The following is a 16,448-nucleotide window of genomic DNA, read 5'->3' as shown; positions in this document are numbered from 1 at the left end:
AGGGATCAGAGCAGCTTCTTAGGGACAAAAGGTGATATGTAAAATCGATCGATATTTCACAAACTGTGGGAGTAGTAGTCTATATAAAAATGAACTGATAAACTGAATACATCATGTCATTCACGAATCTTTGGATATGATGAAGCTCTGTTGAAAGTAGGTGCCGCGCGAGCTCACTTTTGACCAAAAAACGTAAAGTTTATGATTCGGAGCAGTCTTTGGAGATGTTCAAGCGGAATTAAACAGAGTTTTTGCACCCGCGTCCAACGCATTCTCCAGATCTGGCCCTCAGAGACTATTTCCTGCTCTCAGATCTCAAAAGTATGCTCACTGGGAAGTAATTTTCGACGAATGAAGAGGTGAATGCCGAAACTGAGACCTATCTTGAAGCAAAGAACTAAGCGAAATAAAAAAAAAAGTGGGAGGGTCGCTATAACCAGTGCATCACCGTTGAAGGGAACTATATTGAATATAAAAACGAATTTTGCGAAATAATGTGTGTTTACGGGGGCTATTTGTATCGGACGAAGTGTTCGTATGACCTCTAGCTTAAGTTAGATATCTAATATGACTGTGATAAATACATAATTTGTCTTAATGTCTGTTGGTCTGTTCTTTCGCAACATTTTTTAATACCTGAAAATATGCCGCCGACTTTTATATATGATAACCAACGTTTTGGGTACCATCTAACTTGGTCTTCCTTACTTGTTTTATTCTACATATATTTGAAGTTCGAAAACATTTTTCTAACTAATTTTTCTAAATTTCAAAAATAGTTTCTACTAACGCACCTCAAAATTAAATTAAAATTACACTAGTACTAATTAGACTTACATTAGACTTTTCAAATTCTCTCTGACAACTCACCTGTGATATTTTGCGATGTGGATTTTGTTCATAGGCTGGATTGTCATAGGCGCCAATGCTGCGCGCTTCACTGGCCGGATCCGATACAATGCTAACTTTACGCTTTGGCTGATTATCGATAACAATGGTATTCTTATAGCTGGCGCTATTGCCAATATTATTGACCGCTGCATTGGACACAAGCGGCACGGGCAATGATATGCTCGAATTGTTGTGATTCAAACCATTTGTAATGGTGCTGTTGCTGCCATTATGATTACTAATGTTGCTATTGCTATTGCTGTTGTTGTGTGTGAGAATGCCCGCATTCCCATCGGCTGAATGCGATATAATACTGCCATTCGCCTGGCCATTAACAAGGACATCTGGCACCGTTTCGGCGCGTTCATTCATATTTTTTGGATTCTGTAAGCAACCGAAATGAGCATAATGTGAGTTTAAGGCACTTTTAAATATTTTTTTGAAAATTTTTTATTAAAACTTTTTCTATGGTATTTGTATATGTATAAATTTTTATAAATTTTATAAATATTTTTTTTCGGTTTTAATAATTTTTTTTTATAATTTTTATAAATTTTTATACATTTTTATTCATTGTTTATACATTTTTATAAATTTTTTATACATTTTTATAAATTTTTTATAGAATTTTTTAGAATTAAAATTTTTTTTATTATATATTTTTATACATTTTTTATATATTTTCATAACTTTTTATACATTTTTAATAATTTTTATTTATTTGTATAAATTTTCTATAATTTTTTCTATTTTTTTATACATTTTTCTTCAGAATTTATGCCTTCAAGGCGGCGCACACACTTTCATATAATATATGTACAATATATTTTTTTTATTAGATCCCCATATTCACGCACACACTTTACATTTTAATAGCTAATTTAATTTTTCTATGCATTTTATGAACTTTATGATCTCATAATTATACAATTAACGACACTTTCCGAATAGGCATTTGCAATAGTTAGGATTTTAGGCAACCAACACCCACTATCTATATTCTTTCTATATTCACTTACAACGTGATAAATATTCGAACGCATCGAAACACTAAACACGAGCTTTTGTTTTTGTCTGTTTCAATATCAATTTGGTTTGCCGTTGCTCGCTACTCGTTATTTGTTGCAAACGTTGTAGTCGCGTCTTTGATCGTCGAGCGTTGATTGATTTTATGATCCGTTTCGTTCACCGTTTAATAGCGAAATGACATCGTCAATAATAAAACAATATTGGTGTTGGCATAAATATACACATAGCATCCCCAAGTTAACTAGCTGTTTTTGTATGTGAAAACTTCGTACGTTAACTGCGCTGCGACGCCGGAAATTACTAATGTGAAGTATACAAGATATTAGCAATTTTATTTGATAGCGAAATGAATTGGTTAAAAGCAGATCAGTTGAAAACAAAAGCGAGAAGAATACAAAAACAAAAACTGAATATTACAAAAGTGAAGAAGTAAGAAGAAGAACGAAGAGAAAAAGAGAAGAAAGTACAAATAAGAAAAAAACAAAAAAAAATCTGAAAATTACAACAAAAAAAAAATAAGAAAAAGGAAGAGGAAAAGTGAAAGTATAGTAAAAAAGGGAGAAAATTAAAGAAAATGAACAAAATAGGTAAAGAAAATTACGATAAAGCCAAAAAAGAGATGAAAAGCATAAAAAAACGCAAGTAAAATTACAAAAACGGAAATTAAAGTACCAAAAAGAGAGAAATAAGAGACAAAAACAAAACTAAAAGTACCAAAAAGAGAGAAATAAGAGACAAAAACAAAACTAAAAGTACCAAAACGAGTGAAACAAGCGACAAAAACAAGAAAAATATTAACTTCGGCTGCAACGAAGCTATAATAACCCTACACTTATCTAACTTATAGCATAAAAGGGTATAAAAGGGTCTTTATCCTGATTTTGATCGGTTAATTTGTATGACCGCTATAGATTATAGTGAGCGATATCTTCACATATTCTAGAGCTGCTTCAGGATATAGTACACACCAAATTTCGTGTAGATAACTCGACAAATGAAAAAGTTTTCCCTACAAGCACTTGATTCCGATAATATATTTTGTATGACAGCTATAATCTAAAGTGATTCGATCTGAACAATTTCTTCAGGGATTGCACCATTGCCTTAAAAGAGAATACATGCCAAATTTCGTGAAGATAATTCGGCAAATAAAAAAGTTTTCCATACAAGGACTTGAGTTTGATCGTTCAGTTTGCATGGCAACTATATTCTACAGTGGTGCGATAACGGTAACTCCGACAAGTGAGCAGCTTCTTGGTTGAAAAAGAACATATGCAAAATTTAAGACCGTTATCTCAAAAACTGGGCGACTATTTCGTGAATATACATACGAACTGATATGGACTGCTGGGTAAATCTACCCAGCCCACAGCCCTGATCATTTATATATTGGTTTATACTTTATAGGGTACCGGCAAACTTATTATGTGCGGTTCAGACTATAAGAAATATAAAATTTACAAAGCAAAAAGCTTGCATAACAAAAACAATGAGCAGACCGAAAAACACAAACCCGACAGAAACCCCCCTTTTATCAGCAAGTGCTAACACAATTAGCTTTAATTTGCCTAATTTAGCGCTAACGTGTAACAGTTGTTTGTCGCTCAGCTGATCAACGCTGATTTTTGATTACTGATTACCGAGTTCTGTGGTCATTACCACAGCAATTAACACCTCCAACGCTTCTAAGTATATTTGCGCATTCGATTTATCGTTCTTGCGCACGTTTTCGCGAATACTAACCAGCAACTGTCGCTCTCCAATTGTCTGACTTGACTATGCTCTCTTTGTTCCCTTTTTATGACGTTTGTAACTTAATTTAACTTAATTGTCGTGTTTTGTGTTTCTTGCTTTGCTAATTTTTTATACTAATTTTTGTTTTGTAAATCTTTTTTCGTCTTTGGTGTTTGTTTGCATTCTTCCTTTTTGTTAGTTATTTGTTGTTTTTTATATTATTTTTTGTATTCTTGTTGGTTTTTTAATGATTTACGCTTTTTCATATGTCGCTTTGATTCGCTGGAGTCTTCGTTTTTCTTTTGTATGTTTCTTTCTTTATTTAGTTTTCAGTTAAAAATATTATTGTGTTATTTTTTCTGATTTTTTCTTCATTTATTTTTTGGTTAAAACTGCTATTGTTTTTCTTTTGCCTTCTCTTTTTCTTTCCCTATATATTTTCTTTCTCTTTTATTGTTTCGTTCACTTTCTTCTTCTTTTTTGTTATTATACAAGTTGTAAACAATGTCACGTGCATTAAATTGTGTTATCTCATTAGCATTGCTTCTCATTATTTTATCCGCAAAGTTATTAAAATTCAGCCTACGTATTTTTTATTCTTTGTCGGCGTTTTAAACACTAATAAGTGTGATTAACATCATTTTACGATTTTAATTTTTCTTGTTGAAAGTACTTAGAAGTGTATGCATGTCTGGAAATGTTTTCAAGTATTTTTTATATAATCTCAAAATCGCAATGAGTCAATAGATTAGGAAAAAATGGGAAGTTATGAGTTTAAACAGGTTTTTCCTCGACCAACAAGAAGGCGACGAGTGGCAAACTGTTAATTTTTTTTTATAAATTAGTCTAGAGACAACGATCGCCAAAAGCCTAGAGAAAGTAGGGAGTTTTTTCTCATTGAAATTATTACTGCTTCGTAGTGTACATTATATACTTAATTACTCATCAATATTGTATGCCGCCTTCAAAGTAGTTCCCACTAGATGTAATATATTTATGCCAACGATTTGTCCACTTCTCGGACATTTTGGGATGACCTTCAGTTCCTTCAGCGAATTTTATATCTTCGCTCGATTGAAAACAGGTTCCACGGAGCGGCAATTTCAGTTTGGGGAACAAGAAAAAATCACACATATTCACCAACTCTGGTGAATACGGTGGTTGATCGATGGTATTCATTGAGGTTTTGGCTTTAAATTCAGCCACTATCGTACTCTTTTTGGAAAAAAATTCAGCTTTATCGATTGAATGTCGTCCAAAACAAGACTTGTATTCAAGATCTCTCGACCGGCTCTGACGGAAGAAATATAGAAGGTTTATTAAACCGGAAGAATACTATATTGTTATTTCGAATGAGTTATGATGAATATATGAGAAACTATGCCACATGAGGAATCCATCATCTATTCAATGGCCCGGAGATTCCTTAGCTAATCCCAAGTTTTAAATTAGAAGTTTTGAATCTGAAGAGTTTTGTATTAGGATGTCAATATTTCAAAATCTCCGACCTCATTTAACCAATTATAAGTTTTATATTAGAAGTTTAGAATCTATACGGTCCTGTGTTAGAATGTAAATATTTCGATGATAACTTTTAAACTGAATATTATGTACTCTTTCTGTGAATTTCAATGTGGGATTTTGATTATAATTAAATTAAACCTATTTTTCGTACAGTTAACCTCATAAAACACGAAAACATCGAGCAAAAATTCACACATGTCTTTTTCTCTCCTAGAAGCGGCTCATTTTATGGAACTGCAGATCTCAGATAACTATAGAATATCTCAAGTTCCTGTCTTGAAAAGTTCTTTCTTTGACGAGATTTCTTCCTGATTATTGTCCAATTCAACGTTAAGATCCCGGACAAATTTTCTTGGTTGATAGGCTAACGAACTTCTGCTCAGGAAGTATGAAGCAAAATTGGAGCCAGGGTTTAACCACGTTGATTTCTATAACTTCAAACTCCTTTGACAGCTTCCACAAAAATGGAATCATAATTAAAGAGGTTCATATCCAGACTAAAAGCTTTTATCAACCCAAAGAGTTAGTATACTTTGCTGAGCCCAACTTACTCATATTAAGTTATTGTAGAGTATCCCAACAATTATTAGGATATTAAGCAGCTCGAACATGTTCTCAAATTAATATGAATCCACATTTGGCTAAAAATCTTTTGAGTTTGAAATTTAATAATATCAAGTCTGAGAAACATGTGCTATAGGGCATATGCATGGGCTGAAGTTCTAAGTCATTATACGAGTATCTCTGCTTCGAGTGAGTATAAGTTTTGGACGAAAATATCTATTGTTTATTCTTCTTTTATACTCGTATAGCAGTCGTTCACAAAACTTTATCATTCATCCTGATATAGTTGAAGACACTCTACTTCTATAGGTATATGATAATGCATTGCATTCCACAGTTAGAGATAAGGATTAGGAAAGGCCGTAGCGAAATTTAAGCACTTTATATATGGTATGTTCCCACTTATATAAGCATATGAGTATTATTTCCGGCAGCGATTAATGAGTACATAGTACTCAACAGTCAAGTGACACAAAAATCCCTGGTCACATGCTTCTGTTTCCGGCTAAAGCTAGTATTTTTTAATCTATTTCTTCATTGATTGAACCGCAGCATGCAAGCAAAAACAGCTTTGTTTACAAACATAATATTTAGTTTATATTGGGTCACATTTTTTTAAGAGTATATTTTTATAACTTCAGGAATATGCAAAAACGTATTGGGACTTTTTGATTAAGCGGCGCTTAATCTGCTTATTTACCAGAACTGTATTTATCGGGTTTAACACGTTTTTGCAAAGAAAAAAGATAAACAATTAATAACGTTGCACATATCTTCATTTGTAAATATGTATATAAAGTATGTACAATTTGATAGCAAATGAAATGTCACTTAGGCATTTTAAGCTTATGCAAATTGACAATAATGCGAAAGATAGTAGAAAAGAAAATAAAAAAGTTATAAACCGGCCAAGAAATTAATAATTTCAGTAAAACAAAAAAAGTTTCTTAAACAATAAAAAAATAAAAAAAAGAAGTAATAAGGAGAAAAATCGTTCGATTCACCTATGACGATTCCATATACGCTTCAAAGGTATATTTCTCGTAAAAACTGCATTTGTATAAAGGCTGATCCATTTCATAGTTCTCTATTTCTTTAAAGAAAAAACACAGAAACTCCAATTTTAATAGGGAATGTTTATTCTTATTTGAAAGAACATTCTTACAATTTTTTTTTAAAGGCATTTTTTTTTAATGTTGGCTCAGATGGTCCACCCGTTGAGTTCATTTTTCGTTGACACGTTCGACAATTTCGACTGGTACTCGCGAATGAAACGGGTGATGTTTTGCTCCAACGCTTGAATCAAAGTGCATAGACTTTAGACTGTACATATCGCCACAGGAAAAAGCCCAACGGTGTGATATCACATGATCTTGGTGACCAATCGACCGGCCCAACCTGAAATTATCTGCTCACCGAAGTGTTCTCTCAATAAATCTATTGATTAATGCTATGTGTGGGAAGTGGCGCCGTCTTGTTGAAACCAAATGACGCCGCGATCAAGAGCTTCAATTTCAGGTATCAAATAATCGGTTATCATGGCCATCATAGACCCTTGGGAAGGTACAGCGCCTTCACTTCTTGCAGAAGCTATATTTTGTACGCTTTCAATTTAAGATAACGACTAACACGTGATCTGTCAAAAAAGGCTTTTGAAAATAGTACCCCTACTTTCTTTTCAATAGCATCACAAGGACTAATTGTTAGTCTACGTGGGATCTTTGATCAGCCATCTTACCTAATCTAGCCTCTACTTGGATCACCTTTTATTAGTCATATGGCGGCTGGGTCATGATTTCACCCATTTTAAGCACAAAGATACATTGTTATGAGTAAAACACGCCGCTTAATTTTCATTGAGATAACTAAAATTTTGGCCGATATATGCAGTATAAAGTCACCCGCAACTCTTTTATATTAGGTATATGAGGGCTCAGGGAAATATTGAGCCGCTTGAACCCATTTTTGATACACAAAGATACTATTATCAGGAAAAGATTCTCTCTGAATATTAGTTTATATCCCATACATTGAACGTTAGTTTTGGTCGAAATCAACTATAAATATTTGTAGGGGTCCACATATTCGGTACCTAGGGGGGTGAAAATAATTAGATATTTTTTTTTTTTGATTTTGTTTGAACAAAAAATTGATTTTATTTTTATTTTTAAGTAATTTACTACTATTTTTGCTCTTTATCCAATGCTTTATAAAAAGTGTTACAGTGATCGGATTTAGTTGAATTATGGGCCGTTTCGTTCGTTAATCTGTTTCCATCTAGACGACAACTTCAGAATACCTCCCTCGTAGAAGCCCCCCACCACATTTACGAAGACATCGGACAGCCACTTTTCACAAGCCTCTTTTTAGTTCAACTTTACACTAACAAGGGCGTTCGCCATGGACACAAACTGGTGGTGATCACTTGGCGCTATGTCCGAGCTATATGGTGGATGCGATAAAACCTCCCATCAGAGCTCCCGTAGCTTCTGACGAGTCATCAACGAAGTGTGTGATCTGGCGTTGTCCTGGTGGAACACTATACCCTTCCTGTTGGCGAATTCTGAACGCTTCTAGTCGATCACCTGCTTCAAGCGGTCCAGTTGTTCGCAGTAAATGGTAGAATTAAGCGTTTGGCCGTATGGGAACAGCTCATAGTGGATGATTCCCTTCCAATCCCACCAAACACAGAGCAAAACCTTCCTGGCCGTCAATCTCGGCTTGGCCACTATTTGGGATGATTTTCCGGCCTTCGACCACCACCGTTTTCGATTGATATTGTCGTATGTGATCCTTTTATCAAACGCCTGTCACCATACGCTTCAAAAATGATTCGAGTTTGTTCCGTTTCAAAAGCATATCGCAAGCGTTGATTCAGTCAAGAAGATTTTTGTGCGTCAAATCATGCGGCACCCTAAAATCAAGCTTTTTTTGTCTATACAGCCTTCTGCTGATGGTTTAAATTGGTTTGGTGACTAACTTCTATCTTCTGGGCGATGTCACAAGATGCCACATGGCGGTCTAAACCGATGTTTTCCATGATTTGATCGGTATTCGTCGTCACAGGTCTGCCGTCGGCTGGCTTATCCATGGTATCGTTTTCACCCGCTCTGAATCGTCGAAACCATTCCTCCGCAGTTCGAAATGATAGAGTACCATCTTCCAAAACACCATTAATCTCACGGAACGTTTCTCTAACGGATTTGCCTTTATCGCAAGAAAACTTTAAAATAGCGCGAATTTCGGCGTTAGGGAACTCCATTTTTACACGTCTATAACTGTTGGACGCAATATTCAAAATAGTCAGGCATAGCGTCGTTTTGTAGGTTATGTCAAGACCTTTTCAAAGATGTATAGTATTGCAAGATACGAGCTCTGTAACGCTTTATAATACATAGCCGCGAAATTCAAAAAACAAAAAGGTGGAAAGGAGATATTTGACAAGCCAATATTTTATTTTTGCATTAAAAAAATATTAGAAAAATATTTTTTTTAAATTTCTTATTTTTGTGAAAAAAATTTTCAGAATAAATGTTTATTAAATGTTAAGTAAAAAATATATTTTTAAATTTCTTATTTTTGTGAAAAAAATTTTCAGAATAAATGTTTATTAAATGTTAAGTAAAACCATAACAAAAGGAATAAACAATAAATGCTAACTAAAATTTTTATATAAATTTTCTATAAAAAACAAAAATTTACATTTTATAATTTAATACATTTTTATTATGATTCACATACTATTTATGATATTATATTTGATAAATATATAACACAATGGCAACTCCCACACACAATTGCCAATTAATTTAAAGCGCGTCAAAAAAAACAGATCAAGTACGAATGCTACGAATTATATAAATTGTAAATGAATTAAATTTTTTGCTCGCGCACAGGGCTGGAAGGTTGCGTAAATCTCAACAACGCACAGTGAGGGTCGACCCCCAGCGAAAACCCGGCTGACGTGCCACGCTTACAAATTTATGTTAAATAGCGGCACTAACTAAATGTAAATACACACATATTACATACATTTACATATGTATGACTTATATACATAAGTACATACATACATTTGTGCCTGTATGTATTTACAACAAGTATTTATTAGCGCTTACATTGTTCTCTTAAGTTGGGCTATCAGTTAAGAATCGCATTTAAACGCGTCTATAATGTGCTAATTTAAAGACAGCACAGCGACAGTCACATTTATACGAACACACACATTTATATGCACATACTATAAATATTTTCATTTTCCTTTTAACAATTAACTAGCTGACAATAAATAATTTACGAATATTTACAAGAAAGACAGTTAATTGAAAAGTTAACAGTCATATTGACGGACTTGTTAATTTAGGGGGTTGTCAAAAAACTGATAGCAATAAAAACAAACACAGTGGAATATAATAAAACAGTTTGAATGCTAATTTGCACCTGTAAAAATATATACATACATATAGTTAACGGCAACTACTGACAGTTTAATGAGCAACCATATAATATCCAGATAATAGCAATAATCGTTAACTTGTAGGAGTGGAGATCTCGCCATGTAAATTATTTAAATCGCTTGTCATCCGGTTGAATTATGCGTTGTGACAGTTATAGCAATGTAGGCGAACGTATTTTTATAGCCCCGGGTGGATTTTTCCAATTAAACATTTTTTTTGTGAAAGAAATAAGTTTATTACTTTTGAAAAACCATATTATTAGAAATATCTAGAAACGAATGCCAGAAAGTGGATCGTAAAATTTTGATTTAGTGTTGTAATACCAAAAAAAAAAAAACAAAAACGTTAAAGTCGTTTGCGCCAAAGCTAGAATACCCTTTAGAAATAAATAAATTTTTTTCCATACTCAGCCTTAACTTAAACAGGCATTTTGTATGGGAGCTATATGCTATAGTGATACGATATCGATTATTTGCAACACCATCACCCATCTTCAAACCCAGTATTCGTTATTGTATAATAGTATTCAACCGAATAGACCCCGTCCAGCACGCAGTGAAGAAGAGTGTGCACAAAGATCGTGGAGACTCGATTCTGCGCCTTTCGCAGTAACTCAGACTGACGTATGAAACGACTTGACGCATTTTACGTCGAGATCTTAAATTGAAATCATACAAAATACAGCTTGTGTTAGAGTTAGAACTGAAGCCGCTCGACCTTCCCAAACGATAGGCTCCAAGAAGATCCGACGTTTTTGAGTCAAGATCGTGTGATCTCACACCGCTTTAATTTTTGCTGTGGTGACATGTAAAGTCTTAGGTCTATGCGGACAATCACGCTTCGATTCAGACCTTGAAACAAAAGATCATGTCTGATCATTCACCTGTTAACAGTCGAAATACTAGAACGAGTCATCAAAAATTGGACTCAACGGATGAACCATCTGAGACGTTGCCCGACCAACATTTGAAAAAGATAATCTTCAAAAAATAATTGCCAAAATGTTCTTCTAATAAACCTTCCCCATTAAATTTTAAGTTTCTGTGTTTTTTCTTTAAAAAAGTTGGGAATCTCGAACTGGATCACCTAATAAAGGTTAATAATTGTAATAGTTTATACCGCGAATATCGGCCATTATGTGAGTTATCTCAATGAAAATTACAGAGCCTGTTTTACTCATAACAGCGTATCTTTGTGCCTAAAATGGGTAAAATTGGGCGAAAACATGACCCAGCCCTCTAAAAGTAATATGTGACCTGGTCTACGGAAAGGGAGCTTAGGTGTCAAAAAGCCTGTTTTACTCATAACAGCGTATCTTTGTGCCTAAAATGGGTAAAATTGGGCGAAAACATGACCCAGCCCCTAATAACTAATATGTGACCTGGTCTACGGAAAGGGGGCTTAGGTGTCAAAAAAATCAATTTTCACTTTTTAGTTGATTCGGATGGAAGATGAGAGTTGTTTATTTTTTCTTTATTATTTTTTTTTATTATTTTCGCACGTTAGCTCCCTTTTCGTAGACCAGGTCACATATAAGTATTTTTGAGCACCCAGTTGACTTTACTCCATATGACTGGCGATTGTATGTGTAATGAAACCTGGAGAACATGGCACCTGTTAATACGTACTTATATACAGTATACAGTATAGTACATAATGTTGACAAAAAGAGATAAAATCGAATCAATACTAAAGTTGATACTGTATATAAAGTTTTGCCAGCACCTGAAGGATATTCCCGGTATTTCATCTTTGCAAGTTGCAAGGGTACAAAATGTTCGGTTATACCAAAACTTAGTCCTTCCTTACTTTTTCCTTTTTACTTTTAATGATTCTATAAGAAAAGTTGATGTCAACTCAGAGGCATCTTTATTCTGAGGAACTGCCGGAAATGATGCCGTAATGATCGAATTTTGTTTATTTTTATTTATTTATTTTTTTTTTTCGTTGGATTTGGCTCGTTTTGGAAAACCCACACGGGCAATTGCTGTTGCATAGATCCATGATTCGTCACCTGTGATGATCTTATAAAAGTCTTTTGAAGCACCGCGATCGTATATTTTAAAGCATTTCTTCACACCAATCCACACGAGCCTTTTTTTGACCGATTGTCAACTTGTGCGGGATCCAACGAGAACAAACCTTTTTTACGGCTAGCTGTTCATGCAATATCGAATATATGCTGGTGGGAGAAATGCATAGGCATGCCTCTATCTGAAGGTATGTTACATGACGGTCTTGCATAATCAGTTCACGTACGGCATCGATGTTTTCTGGCACAACGGCTGTTTTTGGACGACCTTCACGGAATTCGTCTTTGAGCGAGCGTGGGCCACGATTGAATTCGTTGTAACAGTTTTTAACAGTGCTATTGGATGGTGCTTCATAGCCATACAAAGATTTTAGTTCATCGATGCACTCTTGTCGTGATAATCCACGTCGAAAGTTGTGAAAAATGATCGCACGAAAATGTTCACGAGTTAATTCCATTTTTTGGCCGAGATGAATTTTTTAATTCCCTGTAAATAAAACAATTCACGATTAAATGACAAAACGTTCTGAGTGATGTTATGCTAAAAAATGTCAAACTTTCCAATGGAAATGTCAGATTGCACCTGGCGACATTTAGTGTTGCCTAGTCCAGAAATATATATAACAGCCTATGTATATATCTTTGGAATAATAAATAGTTTGAACAAAATATTTAATTTTTTTTAAGTAAACAAATTTTTGAAAATATTTTTTTGTGTTTTGCTCGAAAGAGGTGTCTTAGAGCTACATAAAAATTTATTGTTTAAAAAAAAATCGAAAATTAAAAAATTCTAATATATTTACAAAAATATTATAGAAATTAATTAAAAAAAATTTTAAATAAATTTTAATTTTCGAATTTCCTTTACTTTTTTTAATTCATGGATTTTTTTTTTATTTTAAAAGTGCAATCATTAAAATTTTGAAATTTGTTATGTTTAGTAGCGGTTTTACTTTTAAATTGTTTGTAATTTCTTATTTATTTTTTTAATATTTTAAAAAATCTTGTTATTTTATTTATATATCATATATTTGAATACCAAAGAAATTTGACAACCAAAGAGTGGAATTTTGAAATATTTGTTTTTGTAAATTTTTTATGTAGTATATTTTGGAAATATGAACAAAAAAAATATTTTTATAAAAAAAAAGTAAAATAAAATTATAAAAAAATATTTTTATAAAATTTGTAATAACTTTTATAAAATAAAATAAAACGAAATTTTAATAATTTATATAAAATAATTTTATAAAAATTATTCAAAATATTATATAAAATAATTTTATAAAAGTTATTAAAAATATTACAAAAATACTTTTTTTTTTTTATATTTTTGTAATTTAATTTTATTTTTTTATACAAATATTTTTTTTTTCATGTATTTTGTTATATATTTTTACACTTTATTTCACTTTAACTTTTTGTATTTTTGCGAGTATGTATATTAAATAGCATTATTCCTTGAGGAAAAATTGCAATTTTATTTTCACTTTATTTTTTTATATTTTTGAAAGAAAAATTAGAAATATTATATATTCAACAATCTTCTAAAAAAATTTAAATATACCATATATATGTACATTATGATTTATTTTTTATTAAAAAAGAAAAAAATTGTTTGAAATATTTTTTTCTTATTTTTCAAGTTTTGAAGAAATAATATTTTCATATTAAAAAATCGATAACCAAAGAGCACAATTTTAAAATAATTGTTTTTGTAAATTTTTTACTCTAACTAACATTTTATATTTTCGATATAACTTAAGGGGTACATGGGTTTCACAGTTTCAAACAATCGAAAAAAATTTTTTTATCTTAAAATTCTATAACATTCCTAGAATATTGTCCTAAATTTTCAAGTTGATCTGATCAATACTTTCGGAGATACAACCCTGAGAACTTGTGCGCTCGAGGCAATCTAGGCTAAGTGCGCCGTCTTTAAGCGCGTTTTTCTCGAAACTGTGTTTTCAAAGTCGGTTGTCAAGATTTCTCGCGAACTACTCAACCGATCTTGATGAAATTTTACACAGGTCTTCGAGATATCATTTACAAGGTCTTGAACGAAGGATTTTCTTTTTTTTAATTACAACTATTAAAAAAAAATGTCGAGAAATTTTCATCGAAATTTGCATTTTTTTATAAAACGTCTGCTAAAAATCCAATTTTCATTTTTTTCTTTTTCCTTCGTCCAATACCCAGTTTATTGTCTTTACTAAAACACGTATTTTTTATTTTTATTTCTGATGATCCTGAAAGAAGTTCTGCTGACAACGCAGATGCACCTTTTTTCCGAGGGACTGCCGGAAATGGCGTCGTAATGACTGCCATTTTGATATTTTTTTTTGAAAATTTTACAAAATGTTTACTAAATATGAGTCTTTTAAATGAAAAAAAATTCATTAAAATATTTTATTTTTTTTATCATAAAATTCCTTGAAATATTGATTTCTTTTTTTTCAAGGTTGTAAGCAATATAATTTTTTCACATTTATAAGAAATAATTGCAAATATCATTATCACTTTCATTTTTATATTTTCGAGAAAAAAAAATTGCAAAAAATATATATTCAAATTGTTTTGTTAAATAATTTATCTTTTTCGCAACGACTCATGATTGTGAAAAAAGTGCAAATTGCATTTGCCTTTAATCCATTTTTACGTTATTACACCTTATTTTGTTGTTGTTGTTATTGTAATGTTATATATTGTATAGAATAGTTTATTGACATTTTACGGTGTGTAAAATCTCGCAATGAATATTAATTAATCACAGTGAGTTTTTTTAAATGCCTCACACGTGATGCTCTCACTGCGACTCGGCGCGACGTGCTAGTAACTGGGGTTGTTGTATTTATTTTTCTTACTACTGCTATTAGCTATATAAATACAAAGATCGTGCTTCAAATATTTTCCAATTTGATTGCTATTTACACACATACAATGTACATACTCTTAAGCGACAAATATGCATAAACAAACAAATACATGTGCATATACATATAATATATGTACATACATACAAGTATATGTGCATAAATCTAAATTTTGTATTTATCTATTTCTTATAGATTTGTTTTGCAGTTGTGAATATGGAATTGTGCTCTGCATTTCGGATAGACTAGCAATTTATCGAGAAAATTTTACGCGCACATACACATATACATATATGGTACATACTTATATCTAAACTTCAACATACACCCACTTTAAATCTTTTATCAACAAACTTAACTTTTTTGCATCGCATAAATAACATATTTTAGTCACATAGAGCCACCGAAAAGTGGAGTCGGATATGTCGCACTCATCCTCATTCGTAACACGAGGAAGCAGAGATTTTATATAACCACAACAACAATACTTTTTTTTATTGATTTAGTACAGAGGCTGCATATAAATCGTGATTTGTTGACCTATATTATGTTTATACAACATATGATATGTGGATTAGTGCACTAAAGGAGTTTTCATGTCAGCAAAATCGTTTTTTATGATTTTTTTTTTTGAACAGGCATTAATTTTAGTATATAAAACAAAAACAAAGTACATTTACTGAATTTAATGTACTTTAATAAACGTTGGTTCATTTTGAAAAATTTTTGATTCTCTTGATGCCATAGTCGATCTTCAGTAGGCCCTAAGAAAAATCCGGCTTGGCGGTGAGGAAAATTTATTTGTTTCAAATTAACTCAAATCCAGAGAGAGAGGCCGAAATGCGTGAGTACGAAGATTTTAACAATCTGGTCGACAGGAGTGTTGCTCAAAAATTCTACGAAAAGATGCGGCGACTAACAGAAGGTTTCAAGACCGGAGCATACTCAGAGGTGAGCTGGTGACTGAAGCTCAGAGCATACTGAAATTATGGAGGGAACCCTAACTCAATTCCTGAAGCTTAAACCGTGTGAAAGCATAGCACCTGGAGACGGTGAACCCGATTCCCCAATCGATGCCTTTGAAGCAGACTTTCCATTGCCCGCCCATGAAGAAATTCGAATAACAAGTACTCATCTGATGAACAATAGAGCGACAGATTGCTTCAGGCATGGAAAATCAATAACTGACCAATTATTCCTCATGTGCCAAATCTTGGAAAAGACCCATGAAAAGAGGATCGATACACATCACCTCTTGGTCGATGCTGCTTGAAAATCACGAAAAGAGTATGCCGCTATATCTGAATTTGGTACCTCCGCAAAATTAACAAGGCTGTGTAATTT

At 32.6% G+C, this 16,448-nt stretch overlaps 1 protein-coding gene across 4 annotated transcripts in view; it reads right to left on the bottom strand.

The window, feature by feature from the left end:
- Positions 1–16,448, bottom strand: part of LOC105227286 (sodium/hydrogen exchanger 9B1) — a 61,464-nt gene that overhangs the window by 20,645 nt on the left and 24,371 nt on the right. For 3 of the 4 annotated variants that reach the window (XM_049446741.1, XM_049446742.1, XM_049446740.1), the window contains one exon: positions 871–1,275. In XM_049446741.1, coding sequence (XP_049302698.1) covers positions 871–1,263 — 393 coding nt within the window. In that variant the 5' untranslated portion in view covers positions 1,264–1,275. Of the gene's footprint in view, positions 1–870; positions 1,276–1,910; positions 2,069–16,448 lie in introns of those variants that run through there. The other variant, XM_049446739.1, reaches the window with a different exon arrangement.

The sequence above is a fragment of the Bactrocera dorsalis genome, chromosome 1 (genome assembly GCF_023373825.1).
Source record: "Bactrocera dorsalis isolate Fly_Bdor chromosome 1, ASM2337382v1, whole genome shotgun sequence".
In the NCBI taxonomy this organism is placed as follows: domain Eukaryota; kingdom Metazoa; phylum Arthropoda; class Insecta; order Diptera; family Tephritidae; genus Bactrocera; species Bactrocera dorsalis.
Note: the sequence above shows the minus strand (reverse complement) of the source record. Positions and strands in the feature narration are given on the sequence as shown.